Below are 25,942 nucleotides of genomic sequence, written 5' to 3'. Positions count from 1 at the left end.
GGTTTGCATAAAGTATTTATAATAGAAGGAAGGGTCCTAACTGTCTGTAGGAGAGCTAGAGGGATGTTGGTCCAGCTATGTATATAAGTCATGATTCAGTTATAGATAAATTGAAGCAAAAGTAATCAGTTTTCAATTATATGCACTAATTCTTTCTGGACATATTTTCTATCAAATTTGTTGGTAAGCTGCTAATTAAAGTAGTAAAGAGAACCCCCTAAAGCCTATGTTGTTATTATGATCTCTGTAACTCATGCTATCGTGTGTTAGCAGTTAATGGATGGCATGGTAAACTTTAAGAATACTCATTGCTCTGAAAACTTTGAAAAATCTTTTTTTTTTTTGGTAAATGTTGAAGTTTGTTCTTGAAATTCAACAATTGTTCTTGCTTCTGATATGACTCAAACTATTGAGAGAGCTAAATAAAATTCTTAAACAGGCACAGAGGTAATGCTGACATTTTATATAGGGCATCTGGCATACATGTTGACTGGCAGGCAGGTGCCATTGGTGATTTCAGAGCTCTGGTTTTGGAGTCAGGAATCAAGCAATTCATTCTTGCAATGTAAAGACTTGTGCTTGCCATAAAGTACTGGTGAAACTTCTCTTTATTATGCCACTGTATTCTGATCACTGTTTCCTTTACCTTTGGGTAACCACTGGCATCAGTTCTAGATAAATTGTTTAGTATTATAATCATTTAAAAGATATATACTATATATATGTATATATATACATATATTCTGGATATTTACTTGAATCTGAAAATATATATAGAAATATCCATATATGCTATATATGTATTTAATGAATAAGTCTGTCTCTACTCTATAACTTGGCATGTACTTGTTTGTTTGCTTGTGTGTGTGTGTATATATATATATATATATATATATACAAACATACATATATATTATTATTTTGTCATAGACATCTTTCTACTCCCAACTTAGCACAGACTATTTTAATGCCAATTCATTTAACAGAACATACATTGCACATCTACAATTTTTACATAGTATTCTGTAGGATAACGCTACTGTTTTTACTTAACCATGCTAAAATACATAAATAAATGTTCCTTGAATGCATTGTTTTGGTTTATTATAATTCATTTATTTGTTAAATAAATGGATAAACTTTATTATTCAATTCACCCTGAAGCCTACATTTTGCAATAATTTATTATTTTACTTAAATATTTTGACTGAAATGTTACATGTAAGAGTGCATGCATCATAATTTAAAATATTGTATGTAGTTCTCTTTATAAATCCTTTTTCTGTGAGGTAGCCCCTTCTGTGCTTTTTGTCTTTTCTAAGAATTTAAGTTTCTCTGCAACATTGTAGCACACAGAATAGCTAGTGCCAGCTTCTCCATACACAGGCAGGAGTCTAGGAATTAACATCTCCCCGGAAATGGAGTTTATATGTTGGGTTAAGCATCCCATTTTTTCGAGATTGCATTATAAAGTCCTGACCTACTCCATCACATTCTTCCGATTCCCAATCAATGTCCATTCAAGCAGAGCGCTAACGGCTTCATAAGCTAAATGAGACTGCCTTCTTACAGCTGATAATTCTTGCTACAGCCTCTGGAGCCTCAAGTACGAATTCCAAGAGACTTCATCCCTAGACAAATCCAGCCTTATCAGCTGGAATCCAGGCAGTGCGCGCTCCCCTTTGAGTGTTCCTGGTCTGTATTTTTGCCATCTCTTTTATTTATGCTGCCTTTGTGAATCCAAACAAATCACATTATGGACTGCAGTACAAGAACAAGCACAGGGGCCAGATGCATGTTTCCTTTACCAAACACTCCAGCCTCTACAGAATTCTCTTGTTTAATTCCCACCGAGAGGTTCATCTTTGCTTTGTTTGTCTGCAGTCAGAAACTCTACACTGATAAACCAGGAAATGTGTTTCCCTTCCGTTCTCTCCCAGGGCTGAAAGTGGGCTCCCTTGCTGAATCAGGTTCACTCTGAGAACTTAGGGGAGATTAAAATCTTGGTCCATTTGGCAACATTATTTGGACTCCCTCTAACAAAGACTACCTGTATTCTCTTCTCCACACCACCAGGTCTTTTCAACTGATAAAGTGTCTCATTAGTGAATATTTTATCATACTTTAAAATATTAACCAAGGCGCTTTATTGAACGTGATCATTTTACAATTGTGTATATAGTTTATTTTTCACTAATATGTCTCTCCTGTGTATGTGCTGTGCCCCAAATATTAAGTGTGTCATCCCTTTACCTTTACACAATAGACAAATAATTTTATGTGGCAAGAGGTTATGGTCAAAGAGCACTAGGTTCATGTCTGAAGCAAGTGGATTTCATCTGCCTTTCTTATTTAGCTGTAGAAGTTGACCAAACCACTTCAGCTTCATGTGTATCTCATGAGGGGCTGATAGTTCACTTTCCCTGACTTCACAAGAACCGAACAAATGTCAAATCACTTTGAAACTGATTAATGCAAATTATAGCTAGCAAAAATTAATTATCTGTGTTCCCTGCCCTTAATGAGCTTATATTTCAGTGGAGAAGAATATGAAAGTGTATGTGAATAGTTGTAAAGCAGAGTATGAAGTACTTAAGGGAAAAGGGCACGATAATACTGCAGAAGTTTTCCTAGGAATTAAACCGTGTCTGGTGGGGCACTCTAAAGAAGCCTTTAAAGAAGATAAAAGTTTCAGCTGAGAATGAAAAGAAAGAAGAGACAATTTCCATATGAAGAAATGGAAAGATCATTCCCAGTGCAGGCTTTGCGTGACTCAGGGCATGGAGTCAGTAAAAGGCCTTTGTAATAATCAGTGATATCGTCTGTTTGGAACCCAGAGCATATAAAGTAAAACTGAGACTCAAATGTAGGTGAAATAGAGTATCCCCTACAAGGCCAAGAACTGACTTGGGTTTCAGGATTCTGGTATCTGATCTGCACATTTGAAGGGCACACTCAAATTCTGGAACTTACCAGCCTGTCTATATGTCTCTAAAACAGCTGGCAACAACTAGACGGCAGTAAATAAACCTATTTGACCCAAGCTGTACGTCCTTTCTAGTGGAAAAGCTGAGATATGGATACATTTTGTCCAAGCCGTTTCGGCAGTGTGAGTCATGACTATACCACTAGACGGGGTTCAATGAAGTGGGGCAGGGGACTGCAGGTGACTGATGGGCTATGCAGTGCCTATGGGAGGGTATCAGCAGAAGCAGAGAGTGCATTTGAAAGCTGGAAGAGGACAGAGCTAATGGCAAGGAAAAGAGGCAGGCGAAGGCTGTGGGGAACAACTGGAAGGATGGAAGGCACTGAGTAGGGGTTTACTTAGAGCCCAAAATGAGAAGAAGAGGAGGAATGGAAATTGAGTACTCTGAGAAAGCAAGAGAAAGGTTAATGGTTCTCAGCTAGCTCAAAGGTTCCCAGTAGAATGAAGCAGAACATGAGAGGTGAACAGTGAGAGCAGAGTGGCTCTCAAAGTTGACACATACATGAACCTGAGCCTCTCGCTCCTTATGAAGTCAGCTTACGGCTTGCTAAAGGTATTAGGTGCAAGAGGAACATTATTTCACATCCTTCTTCATTTATTCTTCAATGTCAAGGTGCTCTTCATTTCTCCTTGTGTTCTCTGGGCATGAGGATGCTTGGAATAGGAGGGGTTTGAACTATCTACAATTACACAGGATCTTGGCTCCTCAATTCAGTATATATTTTCTAAGGGACACAGTGAACTGACTTGGAACATGAAGTCGGTCCCCCACAGCCTGTTAACATGTGCTGGACCCATCATATCTGGATTGATCTCAAGTGACAAACCTCTTCACTGAGGCTGACCTGGTATTGGCTTGGTTGGACAGAAGGAAACTCAACCCTGCTAAGAGGCCAGTCAAGTGTGTTGTGCTGTTTGCCTACAGTACAGCTGGCTGCTACTATAGCCCGCTGCCTCACCATAAAGGACCTTCTTCATCCTGATCCCTCCCAATTATGAGCAAGAAGGACTGGAGTTTAGACACCTTGATTAATTCTACATAACTCTTACCTTCTATTTAAATCTAAGCCTTGTGTTAGGGCTACATAGCTGGACTTGTGTATGGGGATATCAATGGACCTCTTTGATCCTCTTCTTGACATGGCCACTTTGAGTAAATCTTCTTCTGTTTTTCACTATTACTTTGCATCTTTAATTGAGTCTAGAGAGGGTGGATGGATGGTCAGTCAAGGGTGCTGGAGCCCAGGCTCTGATACCAATAACAGTAACAAAAGCAGGCACCATGAACAAAGGGGCAAGTTGGAGAAAAAAGCCTACACAAGGTCCCTCACCTACTTCACTTAATAATTGCAAATTTCAAGGTAAAATTATTAACAATTTCAAGGTAGTTAGCATGGAGCACTGAGACCGAGGCATGGGGACCTTCTAAATTCACCAAGTTATAGCCTTTACAGTTGCCATGGCCACTTGGCCATGAGTTCAGGAGTGTGTGTGTGTGTGTGTGTGTGTGTGTGTGTGTGTGTACATTTGTGTGTATGTATATGCGTCTATGTGTGTGTTTCTGATATAATGTTAAGAATACCCATCCTGCACGCATATGCATGTGCACGTGTGTGTGTATGTGTGTGTGTATGTATGTATATGCATCTATGTGTGTGTTTCTGATATTCTGATATAATGTTAAGAATACCCATCCTGCACCCTGCATAATTTAATGCAGAATCAACATAAGCAGAACATAACATCTGGTATAATAGTGCTGTACTTGATCCCTTTGGGGGAAGGATAGAGATGTGGGTGGCACAGTCCCATTATGACATTGGCAGCCTCTGAATGCTCCTGTAGCTTCAACTTGACTTCTCCATAGCAATCAAACAATCAAAATATGCATAGTTTGCCTGCTGTCATATTGCTCAGCATTCTTTAGAACAGTGATTCCCAACCTTCCTAATGGTGCAACTCTCTAAACCAATTCCTCCTGTTGTGTTGTGACTCCATCAACCATAAAATTATTTTACTGCTACTTCATAAATATAATTTTGTTACTGTTATGAATCATAATGTAAATCTGATATTCAGGATATATGATTATAGGCATAATGTTATTGTGCACTGTGTCAAAATTATCCTTGTATTATTAAAAGGCTGATTTCTGTGTCCCCACATCTGTTTGCCATTCTTATTCTAAGTATCTCCTGCCTCCATGTTATGTAAATTATGTTCCCCAATTATTCCCTGATTGGTCAAGAAGCTGATCGTCCAATGACTGAGTGGGGGAAAGAATAGGGCTGGAATTCCACCCAGTTCAGGGAGGGGGAAAAACAGAGAAGTGAGGATCTACCATGGATGAGAGTCCTTGAGATCTCATGGGAAAGCACTCAGAGCCCAGAGAGCCAGATCAGTATAATATACAAGAATCACTGAGATTTAGACTGGAAGGTCGCCAGACTAGCTTAGAGAATGAAAACAGAGTAATCCTGCTCCGTTGTTATGCCCTTAAAACCTGTCAAATAAATATGCTAGTCCAGTCCCAATTATTTGGGAGCTACCTGGGTTAAGAGGAAAACTGCCACAAACACTTATTTAAAGACCGCTAATGTCTGATATGTGACCTACAAAGGGATATTGACCCACAAGTTAGGAACCACTGCTCTAGAGGAATAGAATTGATAGAATTATTATTAATAATAATAATAAACATCATAATATATGTAAACATACATACATTTATTTATTTATTTATTCATTTATTTATGGGGCTTGTTGGAGTGGCTCACAGGCTGTGGTCTAACTAGTCCAAAAATGGCAGTCTTCTCATAGAAAGGCCAAGAATCCAATAGTTATTCATTCCACAAAGCTGAATGTCTTAGCTGATCTTCAGGATATCTTGAAATCATGAAGCAGTTATCTCTAATGCCCATGAATAAACTTGCCAGTAAGCAAGAGTCAGGACCAGCAGGTAAAAAACAAAAGCCTCCTTCTTTGTGGCTCTTTATAAAGGTTGCCACTGGAAGGCGTGACCCAGGTTCAGGGTGGATCTTTTGACCTCAAATGATCCAATGAAGAAAAATACTTCCCAGGTGTCACCAGGCCCTTAAGTCTTAGTCAATTCCAGATGTACTCAAGCTGATAAGCGAGAATAGCCAGCACAGTCTTTACTAAAAACAACAACAATAAAAACAAAGAAACGTTTTCTTTAACCTGAAAGATTTTTTTTTCTTTTCCAGTTTAGAATAATGAAGCACGTAGAGGGTCCTCTGAAAGGAGTATGGTCCTATACAGGCTGCTTGGTCAGTGCAGTGTAGGCACTGACGAAAGATGTGTGTGCATCATTCAGAAGGGGAGATAAGTGGAGGGTTCAAGGTAAAGGATTATAGACATCACTGAGGATATGAGAGAGTGTGGGTGAGTTAGTGAGGAAAGGGTGAGTTTTGAGAAATGTGATGAATACCAGAGTGAAAGATAGACCAGTGAGATGGTGATTCACAAGAGCCTGGGATCCAACTAGGGTGCAGTCTAGGTCTTAGCATGTTAACACTTTCAGAGACCAGAAAAGCTCAGTACTTCAGTCTAGGGAAGAAGCCCGGTCTTTGCCCACTGACTTAGAGTTCAAAACTCATTTGCATCCACTTGCTTTATAATAGATGCCATGTAGCAAGCCATTACTAAATAACTCTGTTGGAAATACATTTTAGAGCTAGAACTTTTATTTCTCTTAAGTTTTGAGAGGAAATGATTGCTAAGATTTTTCTCCTAGTTTACTTGTCTGATATTAACAGAGGAAATGTGAAAGAGAACCTTGCTGCACTCTAGCTTATATATTTATATATAACCAGTACATTAAGGTTTGCAAGTGTTACATTTAGGATAGGGCATCCAGGAAACTTAGGCTTAATTCGAAAGTGCTAATATTTCTAAGATAATTCAAAGCAGTACAGCATCAGACTGTATATGAGTTATTTTATAATAGTAGAAGTCACTGACTAACAGGGGACGTGACTACTTTAAAAGTGAGTACAATTATTTTAATGGATCTCTAATTAAACGCTTAAATCCTAGATAGTTTAAAGGTGCACTTTCAATTAAATTGATCTTTTTGGAGATTTCATTGCAGGGGGAAAGAAAAGAAACAGAACAAAGGAAAGTAAACTTTAAAATCCAGCTTTTAGTATTTATAAATATCAGATAAGTGTGATGTAGAGAAAGAGCATAAGAATGAATTAAATTATAAGTGAAAGTAAAGGCAGCCGTTTCATCAAAGGGGAAGCTGAAGCATAAAGAGCATAGCCAGCTTCTCATAGTGAAGAACAAAGGGGGAAGGATGCCAAAGTCACTAAACGATTAAATTAATCAAATATTATGCAGCTTTTGTCTCTTCATTTATCTTGTTTCTGGCGTTTGCATGTTTTCAAAGACTCTTCCTCTGATGGAGAAACCACAGTTATGCAGCGTTGTACCGTGTGGATCTTTCTGGAATAAGCTCTCCAACACCAATAAAAGTGGAAATAAGATGTCACCAGTGGTTGGAAGCCAGGACAGGTCCTGAAAGGTTTTTACCCCAGGGACAATTTGTATTCACATTTTATGTTCGAAAATCACAAGGGAGGGAGGCAAGCAACAGGAATTATGGACACACTCACCAGCAGTCAGCAGGTTGTGGAGGGCAACAGCCCATTGTCTCAACGAATTCTCCAGGTCTTTCTGTTCCAGGTGGCGAGTGAAGTCAGGCTTGGTCAATAGGCAGTGCCAGGAATGCTTAAGTAAATCAGTGAATAGATCAATAAATACGTATCTAACAATTGCTCTTTTTACCTTATTCTACTTCAAGTGTAGACACTTGAAGCTAACAAGTGAACATCAACTAACATCAGCTAGCATCAGCTAAAATCAACTTTCCACTTGGACTGAATTTTAAGATTTCTCATTCTCTGGGGACATGGCGGCATACGCCTTTAACTTGGGAAGCAGAGACACTCAAATCTCTGCGAGTGTAAAGCCACCCTGGTCTACAAGTGATTTCCCAGGTCAGACAAGGTGAAACTCTATCTCAAACAGATAAGTGAATAACAAACACACAGACATTACTTATCTGGAACACAAATGAGCAGAGAAACACCTTCCAGTCAGAGCACAAGATTGTCCCCAAGACAGGTGATCACTGGCCAATATGATCTAGACAGTTGCTGAACTGAGGCTTTCCTCTGAAGTGACTCTAGGATATATCACATAGACAGGCCAGGGTAACCAGGATCTGGTAGTCTGTCTTCCTTTCTCAGCCTGCCTTAAGTGATAGTAGTCATTTGTTGTAGGATGATGTCACTGGTGAGGGGCAGGTACAGGATAGAGGAGGCCTGTCATTGGAGGAGAAGGAAGGATGGGTGGGAGAGAAGTTTGAAGGAAGAGGAGGAGACTAGGGGAGAGAGGAGGAGACAGGGCGGAGGAGAGGGGCAGAGAAGCCGTGGCAGGACAAGGTGGCAGGTGATGTTAAGATTCTGCTCTGTGTATTTACAGGTTGTTATTAATGTTCTCAAGGGATGGATAGTACCAGGCATTGCATGTTTAAGTGGGCAATTATATCTTACCAATTGGATCTAAGATTATTGTGTTGTGTGTTCATTTATGTGAGGGTTTGAGTGAAGGAAAGTGTGTGGCTGGGATGTGCTTTTGCCAAGATACCTAGCAGATATCTGGGCACCACGGTACAGAGCTAGCGGGGTAAAAAACACAGTTACTCTTTATTATTTTTATATTTTTACAACAACAATTTGTGTTTTCTAAGGAGAGAATCCATCCTGCTTTAGTTAATTTGACCATGCTTAGTGAGGTCACCTGCTCCTGTGGTCTGAGTTATTATCTGTATACAGCTAATCCAATGTGTTCTCCTTTATCAGAAATTTAGAGAATTGTATGTATGTCAAATAATGGGATTATTATTGTGAACATAAACTAACAGAGCTCTTCCCCCCATGGTGTTAGTGTCTAATGAAGACAACACGGAAATTAAACAAATGTGCACATGAGGGAATCTATATGGACAGATAAGTCAATAACTCCAAAAGAAGGCTTTGCAAAAGTATGGCATACAGATATTGAGAGACAGCTATAGCCTCTGAAGGTGTGGTGTTCAGTTGGATGTCTCTAGGATGAATTGGAAATCATGAGATCAAGTAAGGGAAAGTTAGATAAGAGAACACAAATGGGATAGGAAGCACAGAACTGGCAGAAGTGAGGTTATGCAGGAGTTGACCACAGTTTTATTTTCATTTTCAAAACCTCAGCATGGTGCGTTAGGAAGAAAGTCTGTGGAAGAATTTATTAGGGCATTCCAATCATCCATGAAGGTTAAATTAGCAAGACAGCGATGACTTGAAAGAAATAGATTTGACATGTAATGGAAAGTAAGTTTGCTCCAATGAAATTTAGGATTAAATTGGAAGTGTGTGATGGTAACTGTCAAGGATGGATCCCCAAGGCCTACACATATCAATAGATGGTAGCTGGAAAATTCAGTTCCTATTTGCCTCCCAGTGTCTTTATCCAAACTCTCAGATGCCCAGTAGATATCCTCTATTTCCAATCTCACTTGGCTGTCAAATCACTTATGTTCAAAACTGACTATGCTTTCAATATGAAAAGTTTTCTCATTGCGCTATTTCAGGGGCCGCCATAAGCATCCCTCCAATTGCTCAAGGCAATTGACCTTAACACACTCCCTTCCATCAAATCCACTCGCCAACTAAGTCACATTCATTTCCTCTCTTTACATCTCTCTATATCTGCCTATATCTCTCTATGTCTACGAGTAGTCGCTTAGGTCAGCTCTTTGTTAACTTTCATGTGTATTTTGACACTGGTGATTGACGGGCAACTCTGGACTCAGCTTTTTGCCCCTCCATTCCTTCCCTTGCCGTTGTCCATCATGTATGGAGTGAAGCCATTATCTACAAGCATGTCATAAAATTGGCCCTCCAGGGTCAAGTCTCAGTAACATTTCCAACATGATCTTTTTCTACTTTAACCCTTACTTTGCTGAATTATTGCATTTTCTATGAAAAGGTGCAAACTCTTCTATCCTTAGCACAAAGAAACAAATTCTTGTGCATTGCTCTTTGGTGTACTCTCATGGCTCTGAAAGGTACTTTTTGTGTCTTTCCTAAATTGTTTTTCTTTTTTCTTTTCCTGAGATATCCTGTCTTATTGTTTAGTGAACCCCCTAGCCAGGAATTGAGTAGCCTTTATTTGTTTGTTTTGGTTTGGTTTTGAGAAATATTTTCTTTGTGTAGTCCTGGCTGTCCTATTATAACTCACTCTGTAGACCAAGCTGGCCTCAAACTAAGAGATCTGCCTGCCTTTGCAACACGAGTGCTTGAATTAAAGTCATGCGCCACCACTGGTCATAATGAATAACTTTTTTGATAGCAAGGACAGGAGAAATGAAGGTAATTGTGCCTTAGAATTATTCATTTATTATCCGCATTCATAATAGTGGGGACTTGAGCATTAAGATACCATAGCTTGTGTTCCCAGGAGATAAGAAACAAATCATAAAGAGCAGAAGCTGGGGCTGAAACCCAGGACTATTATGCACAGAGGCTAGGAGAAAACTCTTCTAAGAGTTAGCTTGATCAGGGCTCAGACCACCACATACATGGACTTTATACAGTATGACAAGTTCTTAATGCTTGTTTTACACAATGAATCAAGTTTGCCACAAATTTTCAAGTAAGATATTTACTTATCTACTTATTTTGTTTGTTTGTTTGTTTGTTTATTTATTTACAAGGATAGCTCTGAGGTCCAGGACAGCCTCAAAATCACTATGTGGCCCAAGCTAGCATCTAGCTCAAGATCCTCATACCTCAGTTTCCCTAGTACTAACATTGTATGTGTGTGATACCAAGCATATGCATCATAAATGTCTTTATGAGATATAATTTTTCTAATAAATTACTTCAGTAGTAAGTTCAAATTACAGACCCTTGATGAACCTCTAATTAACCATCTATGGTGGTTTGAATATGCTTGGCCCAAGGAATGGCACTATTAGGAGGTGTGGCCTTGTTGGAGGATATGTGTCATTGTGGGCATGGCCTTTGAGACCCTTCTGCTAGTTACCTGGAAGCCATCCTTTCTCCTGTTTGCCTTCTGGATAAGAGGTAGAACTCTTGGCTTCTCCTCCAGCACTATGTCTGCCTGCATGCTGCAATGCTTCCAACTTTGATAATAATGGACTGAACCTTTGAACCTGTAAGCTAGTTCTGATTAAATGTTGTCCTTATAAGAATTGCCTTAATCATGGTGTCTCTTTACAGCAATGGGAACTCTCACTAAAACACCATCTTAATGATCAGAGAGACAACACACCTTTTATTCCTCAAAAATTAATTAATTTATTTTGTATTCCCATCACAGTTTCCTGACTTCCCCCCCCTCCTCTCCTCCTAGTCCCTCCCCATCCCCTCTTCCCTCCTTACCTCCCCTTCCCTTTCTCCAAAGAGAAGAGGAACCTTCCATGGATAGCTACGTGTCTTGGCATATCAAGTTGCAGAAGGACTAGGCACATATTCTAGTACTGAACCTAGACAAGGCATCCCAGTTAAGGGAAAGGAGATCAAAGGTAGAGCTCAGATTCAGAGAAAGCTGTCACTCCAGTTGTTAGGGATCCCACATGAAGACCAAGCTGCACATCTCTTACATATGTGTAGCATGCCTAGGTCCATTGGATGCATGCTTCCTGGTTGGTGGTTCAGTCTCTGTGAACCATTTTTGGCTCATATTAGTGGATTTTATAGGTTTTCTTGTAGTGTCCTTGACCTCACTGGCTCCTTCAATACTTCTTCACATTCTTCCACAAGATCCCCTAAGCTCCGACTAATGTCTGGCTGTGGTTCTCTGCATTCATTTCTGTCAGCTGCTGGGTGAAGCCTCTCAGAGGACAATTATGCTAGGCTCTTGTTTGCAAGTATGGCAGAATACCATCAATAGCGTCAGGGGATAGACCCAAGTTGGACTAGTTATTGGTTGTCCATTCCCTCAAGTTCTGCTCTATCTTTATCTCTGTACATCCTGTTGACAGGACAAATTTTGGGTGAAAGGTATTGTTGGTGGGTTGGTGTCCCCATCCCTCCACTGGAAGTCTTATCTGGTTATAGGAGGTGTTCATTTCATACTGCTAGGAGCTAGGTCACCCTCATATATGTCTGGGAGTTTCCCTTGTTGTAGGTTTCTAGCTTGTTCCAGAGATGCCATTCCATTTTAGATCTCTCTCCCAGTTCTTGCTTTCTCTATCCTCTACTCACCTCATCCCTCCTATTCTCATCCCCAGCCCTCTCCAACTCAACTCCCTCCTTCCATCTAACCCCAATATCTAATCTATTCCTCTCCATGGTGAGATCCTCCCTTGGGCCCTGTTTGTTACTTAATTTCTTTGTGTCTGTGGTTTATAACATGCTTATCCTGTACTTTATTGCTAATATACACTTATAAGTGAGTATATACCATGCACAGCACACTGTTTTACTAGTAGATGCTGTGTTTGAACTAGTGACTTCCTCCTACTCAATCACTGTACAACATGTTTACTTCAAAGTACTTTTATTTATGAGCAAGAAAATAATATGCATCAAATACTCAAAGTGTCAAAGTGGTCACTGCACACTTAATGGAACAGTTGGAGATACAAATGACTTTTGTAACCAAGGCTCTGTCTTGGTTGTTGTTATATTACTGTGAGGAGACATCATGACCAAGGCAACTCTTATAAAAGAGCATGTTTAACTGGGAGCTTGCTTAAAGCTTTAGGGAATTAGTCTGTGATTGTCATGACAGGAAGCAAACAGACATGGTGTTGAGCAGTAGCTGAGAGTTTTATACCCTAATCTGCAGGCAGCAAATGGAGAGTGAGACACAGGGCCCTGGCTAGGTTTTGAGATTTTTTTGTTTGTTTGTTTTTTGGTTTCATTTTTGCTATTTGGAGAAGTCTTTATTGCCTTCAAAATAACATTTCTATTTGTATTAGATATTTTATGTATTTACATTTTAAATGTTATACTCCGACCAGGCTACACCTCCTAATCTTTCCCAAACCATTCCACAAACTGAGGCCCAAGCTTTTAAACATAGGCACCTATGGAGGCCACTCATTCAAACCACAAACCACAATAGGCTCCATGTCAGGGTCTCTGCGGGTCATTCAATTCTGTGCCAACCCTTGGTTGCATGTTTGCCCAATTGATAGACATTCGTGAAAAATACCTTATCTCTGCAGGAGGACATGTATGACACAGGATTTCTAATCTATACATGTTAAACTCCATGCTGAAAGGATCACACAGAAAGTTATTCATTATCTTTTCAAATGCTGAAAATCTCTTCAGAATGTTTAATGTGAAATGACTTCTGAAACTCATTACAGCAAAGTAGTTCCTAAATAATATGCAATCAATTTAACCATTTGAGAAAATATTAAAAACTGACAATATTACAATTTAAAATCTTTGTATATCAACCTTAATTTTAATTAAACCTTTTATTGATTCTTTGTGAGTTTTGCATCATGAACTCTAATCCCATTCACCTCCCTGTCCATTGTACCTGCCTCCACCCTTGTAACCTCCCTACCAAAGTCTTGTTGGGAAAGCTGCCCTTTGTCACAGTGTGTCCCAGAGTATACCCTTTTGTCCATATAACTTACGTATTCATTGCAATGAGACACTGGTCTGGTTCTAGGCTTCTGTAACACTATCAATACTAGATCTTTACTAGGACTCCTTTAGGGTATCCCGGGTGCCGTGTAGAGCTGTAGGACCATGGAGATCTAGCATTTCATAGATGGGGTACATGTTGTGGTGGACCAACTCAAATTCCTGGTTCTGGGTCTGCATGTTTGCTGAGCTGGTCAGCCTACCACCTCTCCAACAGGTACACAACCAGGGCAAACTCTGATGCCCTTGGGGCCAGTTCACCTATGACCATGCCATGGTCAGCTATATTGTGCTGTCCAGGCAAGGAACAAGACCCACTCTCCCAAGTGCTGCAGCTGATAAGGGGCATGGCCCATTTTCCTGTTTCCATGAGCCAAGACCAGCTCTCCCACTTGCCACGGATGGCCAGGGGCAGGAGTGGGGGGCATCTCTCCCTAGCTTATGCCACCACACAGCAGATGAGTGGCAAGGCCAGCTCTGTCTTGCTCACACCCTCATGGCCTGCTGCAACCATGGCTAGCTCTCCTGTGCTTCCTGATGTAGGTGGGAGGCCCTCTCTCCTGAGAACTGCAGCTGGCAGGGCCAATGCTCCTACTCTCATGGCTTCAGGGCCAGCACTCCTACAATGCCTAGGTGGAGGGCAGAGCTATCCCTTCACAGCACTCAGAGATCAGCCAACATTAGGTGACAAGCCAGACCAGGGACCTCTCCTGGCCTTTGGGGGTAACAGGCCCACAGTGCTGCTGCTGGACCATAGACCCAGACAGGGCCCTCTGTGGCAGCATGGGCCAGGACCTCAGGTTTTTTTTCTCACAACTCTTGAATCTCCAGCTCTACCTCTCTTCATTGTCCACGCATTCTTCTGCTTCCTTTTCTCTTCCGTCTCTCAACCACTCACTTATCTCTCATCTTAGTGTCATCCAGGGCTTCTGGGTTTCTGGGGTCATCTCGGGAGTGCAATGCCCCACACCTGCTATGTGTCACCAAGCAGAGGATGATCTTGAGTGAGGTCTGCCCACCTGGGCCTGCATGGCACCAGGCTGGGGCTCAACTAAAGCTTGCTCTGCCAACCTTGGGTAGCCTGATACTGAGCTGGGCGTGGTTCCCAGCATGGTCGTCCTGCCTGGCTTCCTGGCCCCAGGCAGGAGTAATCTCAGACAGTGCTCTGCTGTGGCACCTACTTGGGGTCCTGGTGAGAGAGCCACAGGTAAAGCAGAATCCAGATAAAGTCTACCTGGATGTGAAAGGGGATTCCTCCATCTCACACAAACCACATGGCTTCTTCTGAAGGTTATTACAAATGAAAGGAGAGAATTAGATGTCCAACAAGCAGGAAGACACTCAATGTTGCTGCAGGTATGGTTTAAATTTGTTCATTAGCAATTTTAGGAATTATTTTGTAGCCTGTTTTTTTATTGTTGTTGTTGATACCTTTTTTTTAAAAATAGAATACACTTTGAAACTATTCTTTCAATTTCCATTGCCCAGATCAGTCAGATTCTCCCAACTTTCTTATTCAACCAACTTCATTTTCTCTCTCTCTCTCTCTCCCTCTCTCTCTCTCTCTCTCTCTCTCTCTCTCTCTCTCACACACACACACACACACACACACACACACACACACACACACACACATACACATACACGCACAAAGACAAAAAATTACTAAAAGCCAAAAGGAAAAAGAAACAACAACAACAAAAAAACAAACCTACAAAAACATGGAGTCCATTTTGTGTACATCTTTCAAGCAGATTGCTATTTTGGTCTCAGGGTTTGTAGCTGGGTGATATTGAAGATTACTGTTCTCCCTTAGTAGCACGCAGAGTTCCTTCCAGTACGATGAATGCCAGTCTGTAGGGGTGAAGCAGACAGTCGGGCAGCAGCTCCCTTTCCCCTTGTTTAATGACGTGATTTAGTACTGTCTCCAGCTTCAGAACCTTACCATCCTTTGTGGAGAGTAACAAATAGTCTTGACAGCAGTTCATGATGTTTGCTACGGCTCTAAGGGATGGCTTTTCTCAATGATTCAGTAACATAGATCCTATTCCTGTCCACGGATTTTTCACATGGGAACATAAGATGTCCAGTTGAGGTATTGTCTCCTCTTTACATGGCGACTCCATTTAAACGTCTTTTCTGTGTATATATTTTAGGAAGCTTTTGTGGTAGCACATTTCCATATTGTTTTTCAAAGATGTTGTCCCTCCTCATATTCCCTGCTTTACCCTATCGTCCTATACCCCTCCCTGTTTAACCCTCCTAGTCTAGTGTCCTCTTTACTCCTTTGTAACACTATGTTTGATTTCCCTTTCCTTGAGCCCCTCCTTACCTAACCTCTGAGTTATTTTACATGATACACCTGTATCAAATGTTTAAATCTAGCATCCACATATAAGACCAAACATACGCTATTGTCTCTGAGGATCTGGGTTTGCCTCACAGGGATGCTGAGTCTAGCTCCGCCCATTTATTTATGAACTTAATTCTTTTTAACAGCTGAGTAATATTTCATTGTGTAAATACAGCACATTTTCATTATCCATTCATTTGTTGATTGACATCTAACCTGTTTCCAATTTCTGGCTATTGTAAACAGAGCAAAACATAGATGAACAAGTAGTTCTGTTGTAAGATATAGAGTCTTTTGGATAGGTGCCCAATGGTGTCCCCTAGACTTCTTAAAAGGCATTTTTTTGGATAAAACAAAACAAGTATCTTGGCTGGGGAGATGGCTCAGTGTGTAAATTTCCTTACCAGGCCACCTTGCTGAACTTAAAAAAAAATCTCTTCAGTCTACCTAAGGGTAGAAGCTGAAAAACATCTGCACAAGCTGTGCTCTGACCTGCACATACGTGTTGTGATATGTGCATCTGCACATGCAAGCTCGAATAGCAATAACTTTTAAAATCTCTTGCAAGAATGAAAAGAGGGAACAGAGCCAATGGTTCAAGTCCTTAAATATCCATTGGTGAATACAGGTGGCATGTAATATTTAATGATAGGACTTAATCCAAGCATTCATCCCTTCATCAAGTCATTCCTAGATTTCTTATCACACACTAAAGAATTCCAAGCAAAATCTTTGCTGTGTGAAGTGATTACCACCTACTCCTAGTGAGGCCAGTGGGAAACATCCCTCTTCACTACCTGCACCCTACACTTCTATAACGCAATCTGCAGGGTGAAGATGACACTTGCTTTTCTTTTAAATAAAGAGCAGTATTTTTATTTTTATTTGTGTGTCTGTGTGTCTGTGTAATGTGGTGTGTGTATAATGTGTGCGGGATGCTGGAGGCTAGCAGAGGGTGTCAGACCCTTTTGAACTGGAGTTACATGCTCTCGTGTGTTACCCTGTATTAGTGCTGGGAACCAAACTCCAGTCTGAGAGCTGCAAGCATTCCGAGCTACTGAGCCATCTCTCCAGCCCTAGGACTTGCTTATTTTCAATCAATCTGAGAAAAGTATATTATGGGTCAAGTGGAAGACTTATTCTTTTTACTTTGGATCTCAGGTAAATGGTCACACAATCTAAACAAACCAAAAAAAATGACACGAAACAATTTCAATTGTATGGTAACAAAAGTGGTTCATTGCTCTCTCGGAGAGCTTTTACGTGCAAAGCATATTTGATAATAATGTGAATTCTCTTAAGCTATTATATTCTGTGACCATCTGGGGAAATAGTTTGGAGGGTAAAACCAGCAGAAAGGATATTAAAAGGAAAAACAACAGACGTAGTTGATTGTTTTTGACAGTCTCTTACAGTATGATATCCAGGGTCTATACCACAGTGATAATACTGAAAAAAATTTCTAATGACTTTATCACTGTTCCCAGCAGTGTCCGGAGGTTCCAATTTCAAGGGCAAGGCTTTCTATAGGCAACCGATGTGAAGACAGAACTCGGAGAATTTTGTGAGAAATTGTTTCTTCACATGAAGTACACTTGATAATAACATTTTAATGTAATATTGACATTTCTGGTTTTTAACTCTGTTGGGCAGAGACTGGAGGAAAAGAAAATCACCTGTGGTAGCCTCAGTATTAGTGTTGAGCGTCATGACAGCTCAGCTCAGACTTATCCTAAATAAGGCACACTCCAGAAGGAAAGATCTAAGGTATCCTTCATACTTTACAGAAGCAGATTGGATTTAATGAGAAATGGTGCTGACATTCTCTTGCTATGATTATTAGAGTGACTACATGAACACTTTTGGAAGTCAGTTTTTTGTAGGTTTTTGATGAATAAAATGTTTGATAATTTCAGTTATTGTAGTATGTGTCCATATATGTAAATAAATGTGCATGCACAGATATATATGCTTATAATCTGACTGGTGTACTGACTTACACATTCGGACTGGTTTGATCTAATTTGATTAAACTACTGTGAGATTGAGTCAGGCCTAACGTTGGGCTGAACAGGTTGCTTGCTCCTTGCGACCCATAAGCCTATTATGTCCTGATCACCTTGAGTCTAGTTGTGTATGCAGGATCTCAGCTTGAAGCCCCAGGCCTAGAGAATCAGTGTCTGCATTTAACAACATCTCTGGGTAATTAAAGCTTTAAGTACTCTGGGTGATCCTGGCTCAGGCTAGACATTAGAATCACTGAGGGTGCTTTTTTAACATTGTTTTCTTTTCCAGACTTAATAATAAGACCGATTAAATCAGACTAAAGTTGGAACCTTGGCACTGGCATTTCAAAATGCAGGCCAAGTGGTTCTATTGTGTGTGCAGGTTTCGGGACTATTGATTTCACAGTGTCAGAATAATCAGCAAACCTGCTATCTTCTAAAAGAGGATAATAAAGGGAAAAGTCAAAGCAATACCTTCATGTTTGGTGGCGCTTCACAAATGATTGAGCTTTTAACTTTTAATAGGTTTGCTCGGCTGCTGTGTGAACACAGGCTACTGTAGCTCAACCTGCCTAAGAGCGTGTAGCAACTCAAACCAAGGAACTCATTACTGCCCAACCAACAAAAGAAGGCTTGGGCTTTGCTTCTCAGTTCCATTTCATCTTCCCACGACCATGTTGTCCAGCTCTACAGATCTAAATGTATACCTTGCCTCTGCTGCATCTTCGAATGCCCCCCGATTCAGGCAGTTCTCATTTTGTTCTCCCCTTCTCACATTAAGCCAAGCAGACCCCTTCCTGACCCACAGGCTTACCCCAAGATCTTACGCTGTCAACTCTACGAGTTAATGGCATAAAATGACCTGTTGTTTGGTATCTAAATATAAAGTCAAGAAGTAGCCTTTTATCCTTTGATGTCCTGCATGAACAAGTAAAATAAAACAGTCAGACATAGCATGGGACACAGAACCCCCTAATCACCCTATTTTATGGTGAGGAAGCAGTCTCCAGGAAGTGAGTATGACCCAGAGATAATGCCAAAAAGTAGAATATTTTCCCTAACACTATGTGCCTCAAAGAGCATAGGCTATTTGGTGTGCATGTATTTGTGTTTATGTGTGTGTGTATGCATGTTTGTATGTGTATGTTTGTGTGTGGATATGTATTTGAGTGTGTGTGTATGTGTGTTTGTCTCTCTCTCTCTCTCTCTCTCTCTCTCTCTCTGTGTGTGTGTGTGTGTGTGTGTGTGTGTGTGTGTGTGTGTGTGTACATTCCTGGTAGACTAAGAACATAAATTTGCCAAAGCTTATGTAGAAAACTTAATGTCAAGACCATACTCATTATATCGTGGGAGCATAGTTAGTGATTTTTAAAAAAAATTCATAAACTCCATGTCTTTGATGAGAAAACACTAAAACTTTGTGAGTAGGTCATGGGGAAGTTATCAGAATAAACTTTATTTTAATGTTATCTTTTCATCCACACATAACATCTCTCTGTGAGAGAAAGAAAGAAAGAAAGAAAGAAAGAAAGAAAGGAAGAAAGAAAGAAAGAAAGGAAGAAAGAAAGAAAGAAAGAGAGCTGTGGCTTTCTCTCTTACAGCAAATGAGAGCCCCAGACATATGGTTTAAAATGTTGTCTAGGCTTTATAGAGATGGCTCAGCATTTAAGAGAACTGTCTGCTCTAACAGAGGACTACGGTCCTGTTCCCAGGACCCACATGGCATCTACCAATGTTCTGTAACTCCAGTTTCAAGGGATACGATGCCCTCTTCTGTGAGCACTGTGTGACACACAAACTTTCATGAATTAAAATAAACAAATCATTAAAAATTGCCCAACACCCTAGCCCATCAACTGAAGGTAGGAGTATGCCTGTCTTCTTTCACCAGAAGAAATGACTTATTGTTTTTCATGTATTTTAAGATTCTTTTCAATTTATCTATAGACATATAAAATGTTACCATATGATTCCTGGTAGGTGTCAAGTAATTTATCATGGAAAGTATGATGTGCTTGAGAATTAAGGGTTTTATTTATATATACAAAATAGAAGATTCAGGTCTAATCTGGAGGTTGGGAGTTAAGGTTCAGAATTATATAGCGACTCTGCAGAATAATGCCCTAAAAAGAGAAAGACAAAAACTTAACCTGTATAAATATTAAATCTCTGCACAAAGAATGGGCAAGAAATAGAGAATTCTGTTTTATCATCAATTTATATGAAAAAAACCCAAGGGGCAAGATATCGCACTCAGAATGTAATAAAAACTCTTACATTTTGACATGTCAGTAATTCTTACCTCTGAAATAAAATTTACTTTCAAAATATTAGGAGTTACCCTGGATATCTTAGTTTTTTCAAAAGATATACTGAATTGTGGAAAATAAAGTGTCACTTTTATTTCAGAAGAGACAGAATCAATACCTGGTAAGTTAAAAAGCCTTTTCTTACCTTTGGTCAAATATTCCTCACGGATCCTGAGATCTGGACATGGAGATGTACAGTGATGGCCATTGACATAGTGCGCTTTCTCTGTGCCTGAGGAAAAAACTAAAGCTGACTGTCCCGTAGGTGACTCATATTTTAGCAAAGACTGTTCACATGAAATATCTTCTCCAGAAGGTTTCAGTTTAATGGCAAGGAGAATTTGATCTTCTCCGCAACTCCACACGACAAGCTAGAGATGTCTGTTACCATGAAACTTGTACATCTTTGCCTCCCTCCTCCCTCCCTCCTTCTCTCCTTTCCTCCCTCCCGTTATGTAGCCTAGATTAACCTGAAATTCAGATTTCTCTTGCTTTAAAACGCAGACCTCTGAGATTACAGACATCTACTATCAAACCCTGATTTTCACTTATACAAACCTCCAAACAAGACAGTTAAGAATATATTTTTTAACTCATGGTCAAATTTCTCCTCTTGTAATTTAAAATATGTAATTAGTAATCAAGTGAGGCTAAAGCTAACTGTAAGCGCGCCGAAATGAAGTTTTTTCAATGAGAAATCAATATCATATTTGTGTATCTGGTGGCATTTATTGATAATAATAAAACTGAGGTAATATGAGTTTTTCTTGAATATTATCCACTTTATTCTAAAAGTGAATAAGCGACCTCTTGCATAAACATGGCGTTCCAGAAAATGGCCTTTCGACCAAGAACCTGAACTAGTGGCGATGTATTGATATTTTTCTGAGGACATGAAGCCATGATTTCATTTGAGTCATCTGTCTTTCCTCTGATGCTTACTGTAGTGCATGAGAAGGAGATTCAAGGTCTTAACTCCATTACTGCCTTTATTCAGCGTGCTCAGACCAAAAATAGGTGCTTATTTATAGGGTATGCTGCTCCAGACAGGGTTCTCTCCTCCAGTTTTCCTTCCTCAAGAATTATCTTTATCTCAGGTCTGTCTAATTAGCCAGTGTGTGAGGAACAGAAAATTGTGAGACAGTCCCAATGCTTGTGGTTGCTGTTCAAACACACAAACAAACAAACAAACAACCCGAAAAACTGAATAGCATTTCCATCTACATTTTCTTGTTTACAAGGTGGAGCAGAATGGATCAAACAAGCTTAGATTTGTGATAGCAGAGATGGTGCTTTGGTACAATATAATGCGCACTGTGTATCAAAAAACTATTTGTACCACTTCTCTGAAGTTGACATTAGAATGACATTGTAATCCTGGCCATCTGTCTTCCTCCTGCAGACGTGGATGAGTGTGCACTCGTGAATGGAGGCTGCCAGCAGCGCTGTATTAACACTCCGGGCACCTTCCACTGTGACTGTGACACAGGATACAGACGCCATGCTGACGAACGTACCTGCATAAGTGAGTAGATATTAGAGCCAGCTTGAAGCCATTTTCATTGAAAATCGACCTGCCCATGCAAGGGGCAGAGGAAAAAGATTTCTCTATTGTAAAAAATATCTATAGAATCTGATGGCATTTGAGTTCAGTTCCACATTGTAGGATATAAGAGGTGTGTCTCTATTAAAAGATAGACAAATGGGGAAGGAAATGCAGAAATTGATGTTTGCAAGCACAACTTGATTTTCCAAATATGTGATTATTTCTATAGTGTATAATCTTGGGCTTATTTGTTGAACTATAAATTTGTTATTTATTATTTACACAACAAGTATGAAACCAAACAGAAATGATGGGGAACTTTAGGCCATGATAATTACTAGCTGTGGAATTCTTGTGTAGAACTATAATCAAAAATAAACTCAAGACAAAAGCTCAGTCATCAACAAAATTATAATAAATTATATGCCAAAGAAGTTGAAGTTACCCAAGTATACTTAAGACTACGAAAATTGGATATAGGTTGCATAATATTTATTCTGCAACAAAATGTGCTTAAATGTAATTTAGGAGCAACAAAATAATAATTCCTCTCTTTGTTTACATAATTTTGGATTCATAGATTTCCTTATATGAATAAATAAACAATATTTTGTAAATGAAAAGAGAGTTTAAAAAACCATCTTCCTTGTGTGATTATCAATGTTTCTTATTTTCACTGAAATAATTTGAGTTAAAGTGTTTTTTATCTTTCACCAAGCATCAGTCCTTACCTGACATGATACTTTCCATATTTATCTCAGGCCCTTGTTTAAAATAATTATCATGTAAACAACATAGCACCTGGTATGGGACAGTTCAATGACTTTTTTGTTTATGTAAGTTTTATTGACCATGTCATCATTACGTAATTGTTATTAGTAGCATATAATGTATTTTATGTGCTACTATATGAAGTTTATAATGTGAAATGTGGGGTATAAACCACCATTGTCAATTTGTATACTAGTGTAAATACATGCATTTTGCTACTGCTGGCATGGCTGAAAGGAGGCCCAGGCAAGGGAACAAAGATGCTATAGTCCTTACTCTAATCTTGATGTGAGAAAGCAGGTTTTGAAAGTGTGAGAGAAAGTGTAAGAATCAGGACAAAGAGATCTTTGTCAAAGTCAAGTGAAGATTCAGATAGAAGTCATACCGTAATATCCAGGAACTCAGATCAGCATGATGGTAGGCACAGGAAATACACACAGGAGGACATGGGCCACGGCATACTTATTTAAGGGACTCTTACTCTCGATTTCTGCAGGATCGATGATGCTTCCATTCCTAGGTCATGTTCTACTAACATCCCTTTAAATCACTGCCCTAAGTTCCAAGTCACAGCTGGGCAAGGGGCAGCTTGAATTTGAGATATGCATATGAGAAATTTGTTGGAAAAGGACAAGCTGAGGGGGTGAATTTTTTTATCAAATGTAAAATTATTTTTGAATTGGTGGTTTATATGGATCTAAAACACAAGGTCATTATGAAAGGAAGAAGCAAACAACAAACATTTAGGCTGGGGCTATAATTAGTTCACTAAGCTCCTAGCAGCCATTAGCTACGCCAACAAGCCACTCTTCCCTTCTTTGCCGTCATGGTTATCATGCTAGTGACACTTGGTCAAAGCTGAGCATCTATTCATTTGGGACATTATGGTTGACCTTATCCATTTCTAGTCCTTAAACGGCATCTACATAAAGTCACTATGACCGTAATTTAATTTCTGATCTCTATGTGGATCTTTCTACTTAGAAACCCAGCATTGTATACGAACAAAATTTATTTCATGCAACTAACAAGTGAACTAAACTTGTGTGAAATGTGAACTCTGTGACCACACAGGTCGAGGCTCCAACTCCTTGGCTGGCATCTGCAGTAGCTGTTGGGCAGAAATGCTTTGCTGTGACAGGGGTTTTGATGCCTTTGCTGTGCACAAACAAGGAACTTTGGTCACAGGAAGACTGTTGACTTTAATATTTCAGTAACATCAACCTTGAGAAAACTTCTGGAAGACTCACTTTGAGAGAGCTTTGTGTTTAAAGGTCGAGATGGAACCTTCAGGAAAACCATATGTTTTCCTGATATGTACAAAAAGGAGCCTGTAAAGAAGGGGACCACAATGGTCTGTGCTTCAGATTAGCCTGCATAGGAATGTAGTTTTCCTTCATACAGAAATTTTGAATTAGCTCATTTCTAGTTTTGGAGCAGGTTTTTGTAATGTAGCCCAAACTGGCCTTGAACTTACAATCCCCCTGCCTGAGCTGCTTACAGGCTTCTGCTACTTACTGATGCAATCTCACTAGTCCCAGTTTCTCTCGAGACTTTATGGCAGAAGACAGAGCAATGTCAGAGGTTGTAGCAGACATTAGTTTTAAAAACCAAAGACTACAGAAAAGAGGACAGTGATGTGCCACTGGAACTTGACGATTTCAGTCTATTTGAACCTCCTTCCTTTGCTTTGTGTATATTCTGCCCACCACACATCTGCTTTAAAACATCTGTGCTGCTGTAAGGATGCTGACCCCGCATGGAGCTGCAGAAGCTTCTTTCCAGAAAAGGACCTCATCTATGGCTTTATCATCGTATATACATACAGGCTGACACTGCGCAGCAGCCTCTGTCAGAATAACAAGGTCACACGGAAAGGCATGAAGGGAGTCTATGACAGCTGGCAAAGGTAACGGAAAATGGCATGTATCAGAGCCTTAGCTCCCTTAAAGGCCTGTTTGGATTGCTCACAAAATCCAATGTGCAACTTCAGTGAGCAGTTATGGGTCAAAAACTGAGCAGTCTTAATTTCCTCAAATTCTTCTATGTGTTGGTTTATGACACCCCAAAATATCCTAGATATATTTCTTCAGTTGATGACATTTCTTTAGAAGTATCTATGCCACCATGATCAAGTAGGCTTCATCCCAGGCATGCAGGGATGGTTTAATATACGGAAAACCATCAACGTGATCCATCATATAAACAAACTGAAAGAACAAAACCACATGATCATTTCATTAGATGCTGAGAAAGCATTTGACAAAATTCAACACCCCTTCATGATAAAAGTCCTGGAAAGAATAGGAATTCAAGGCCCATACCTAAACATAGTAAAAGCCATATACAGCAAACCAGTTGCTAACATTAAACTAAATGGAGAGAAACTCGAAGCAATCCCACTAAAATCAGGGACTAGACAAGGCTGCCCACTCTCTCCCTACTTATTCAATATAGTTCTTGAAGTTCTAGCCAGAGCAATCAGACAACAAAAGGAGATCAAGGGGATACAGATCGGAAAAGAAGAAGTCAAAATATCACTATTTGCAGATGACATGATAGTATATTTAAGTGATCCCAAAAGTTCCACCAGAGAACTACTAAAGCTGATAAACAACTTCAGCAAAGTGGCTGGGTATAAAATTAACTCAAATAAATCAGTTGCCTTCCTCTATACAAAAGAGAAACAAGCCGAGAAAGAAATTAGGGAAACGACACCCTTCATAATAGACCCAAATAATATAAAGTACCTCGGTGTGATTTTAACCAAGCAAGTAAAAGATCTGTACAATAAGAACTTCAAGACACTGAGGAAAGAAATTGAAGAAGACCTCAGAAGATGGAAAGATCTCCCATGCTCATGGATTGGCAGGATTAATTTAGTAAAAATGGCCATTTTACCAAAAGCAATCTACAGATTCAATGCAATCCCCATCAAAATACCAATCCAATTCTTCAAAGAGTTAGACAGAACAATTTGCAAATTCATCTGGAATAACAAAAAACCCAGGATAGCTAAAGCTATCCTCAACAATAAAAGGACTTCAGGGGGAATCACTATCCCTGAACTCAAGCAGTATTACAGAGCAATAGTGATAAAAACTGCATGGTATTGGTACAGAGACAGACAGATAGACCAATGGAATAGAATTGAAGACCCAGAAATGAACCCACACACCTATGGTCACTTGATTTTTGACAAAGGAGCCAAAACCATCCAATGGAAAAAAGATAGCATTTTCAGCAAATGGTGCTGGTTCAACTGGAG

The 25,942-nt window shown here is 39.8% G+C and overlaps 1 protein-coding gene and 1 long non-coding RNA gene across 4 annotated transcripts in view; one reads left to right on the top strand and one right to left on the bottom strand.

Moving 5' to 3' along the window:
- The window catches only part of Egfem1 (EGF-like and EMI domain containing 1), a 599,915-nt gene that overhangs the window by 475,726 nt on the left and 98,247 nt on the right, over positions 1-25,942 (top strand). For all 3 annotated transcript variants that reach the window (XR_015662971.1, NM_001415037.2, XM_087622006.1), the window contains 1 exon segment: positions 21,760-21,882. Coding sequence is in view for 2 of the 3 variants with exons in the window: in NM_001415037.2 (NP_001401966.1) it covers positions 21,760-21,882 (123 nt within the window). In the remaining variant the exon portion in view is untranslated.
- Positions 7,132-24,831, bottom strand: LOC147996210 (uncharacterized). The gene is made up of 4 exons (XR_015674382.1): positions 21,697-24,831; positions 20,503-20,589; positions 7,627-7,741; positions 7,132-7,528 (listed from the first exon to the last, which is right to left on the bottom strand). It is a non-coding gene; the product is annotated as an uncharacterized LOC147996210 (long non-coding RNA).

Source organism: Rattus norvegicus, chromosome 2, assembly GCF_021556685.1.
Source record: "Rattus norvegicus strain SHRSP/BbbUtx chromosome 2, alternate assembly SHRSP_T2T, whole genome shotgun sequence".
NCBI lineage: Eukaryota > Metazoa > Chordata > Mammalia > Rodentia > Muridae > Rattus > Rattus norvegicus.
This window is presented reverse-complemented; position numbering and strand designations above follow the sequence as displayed.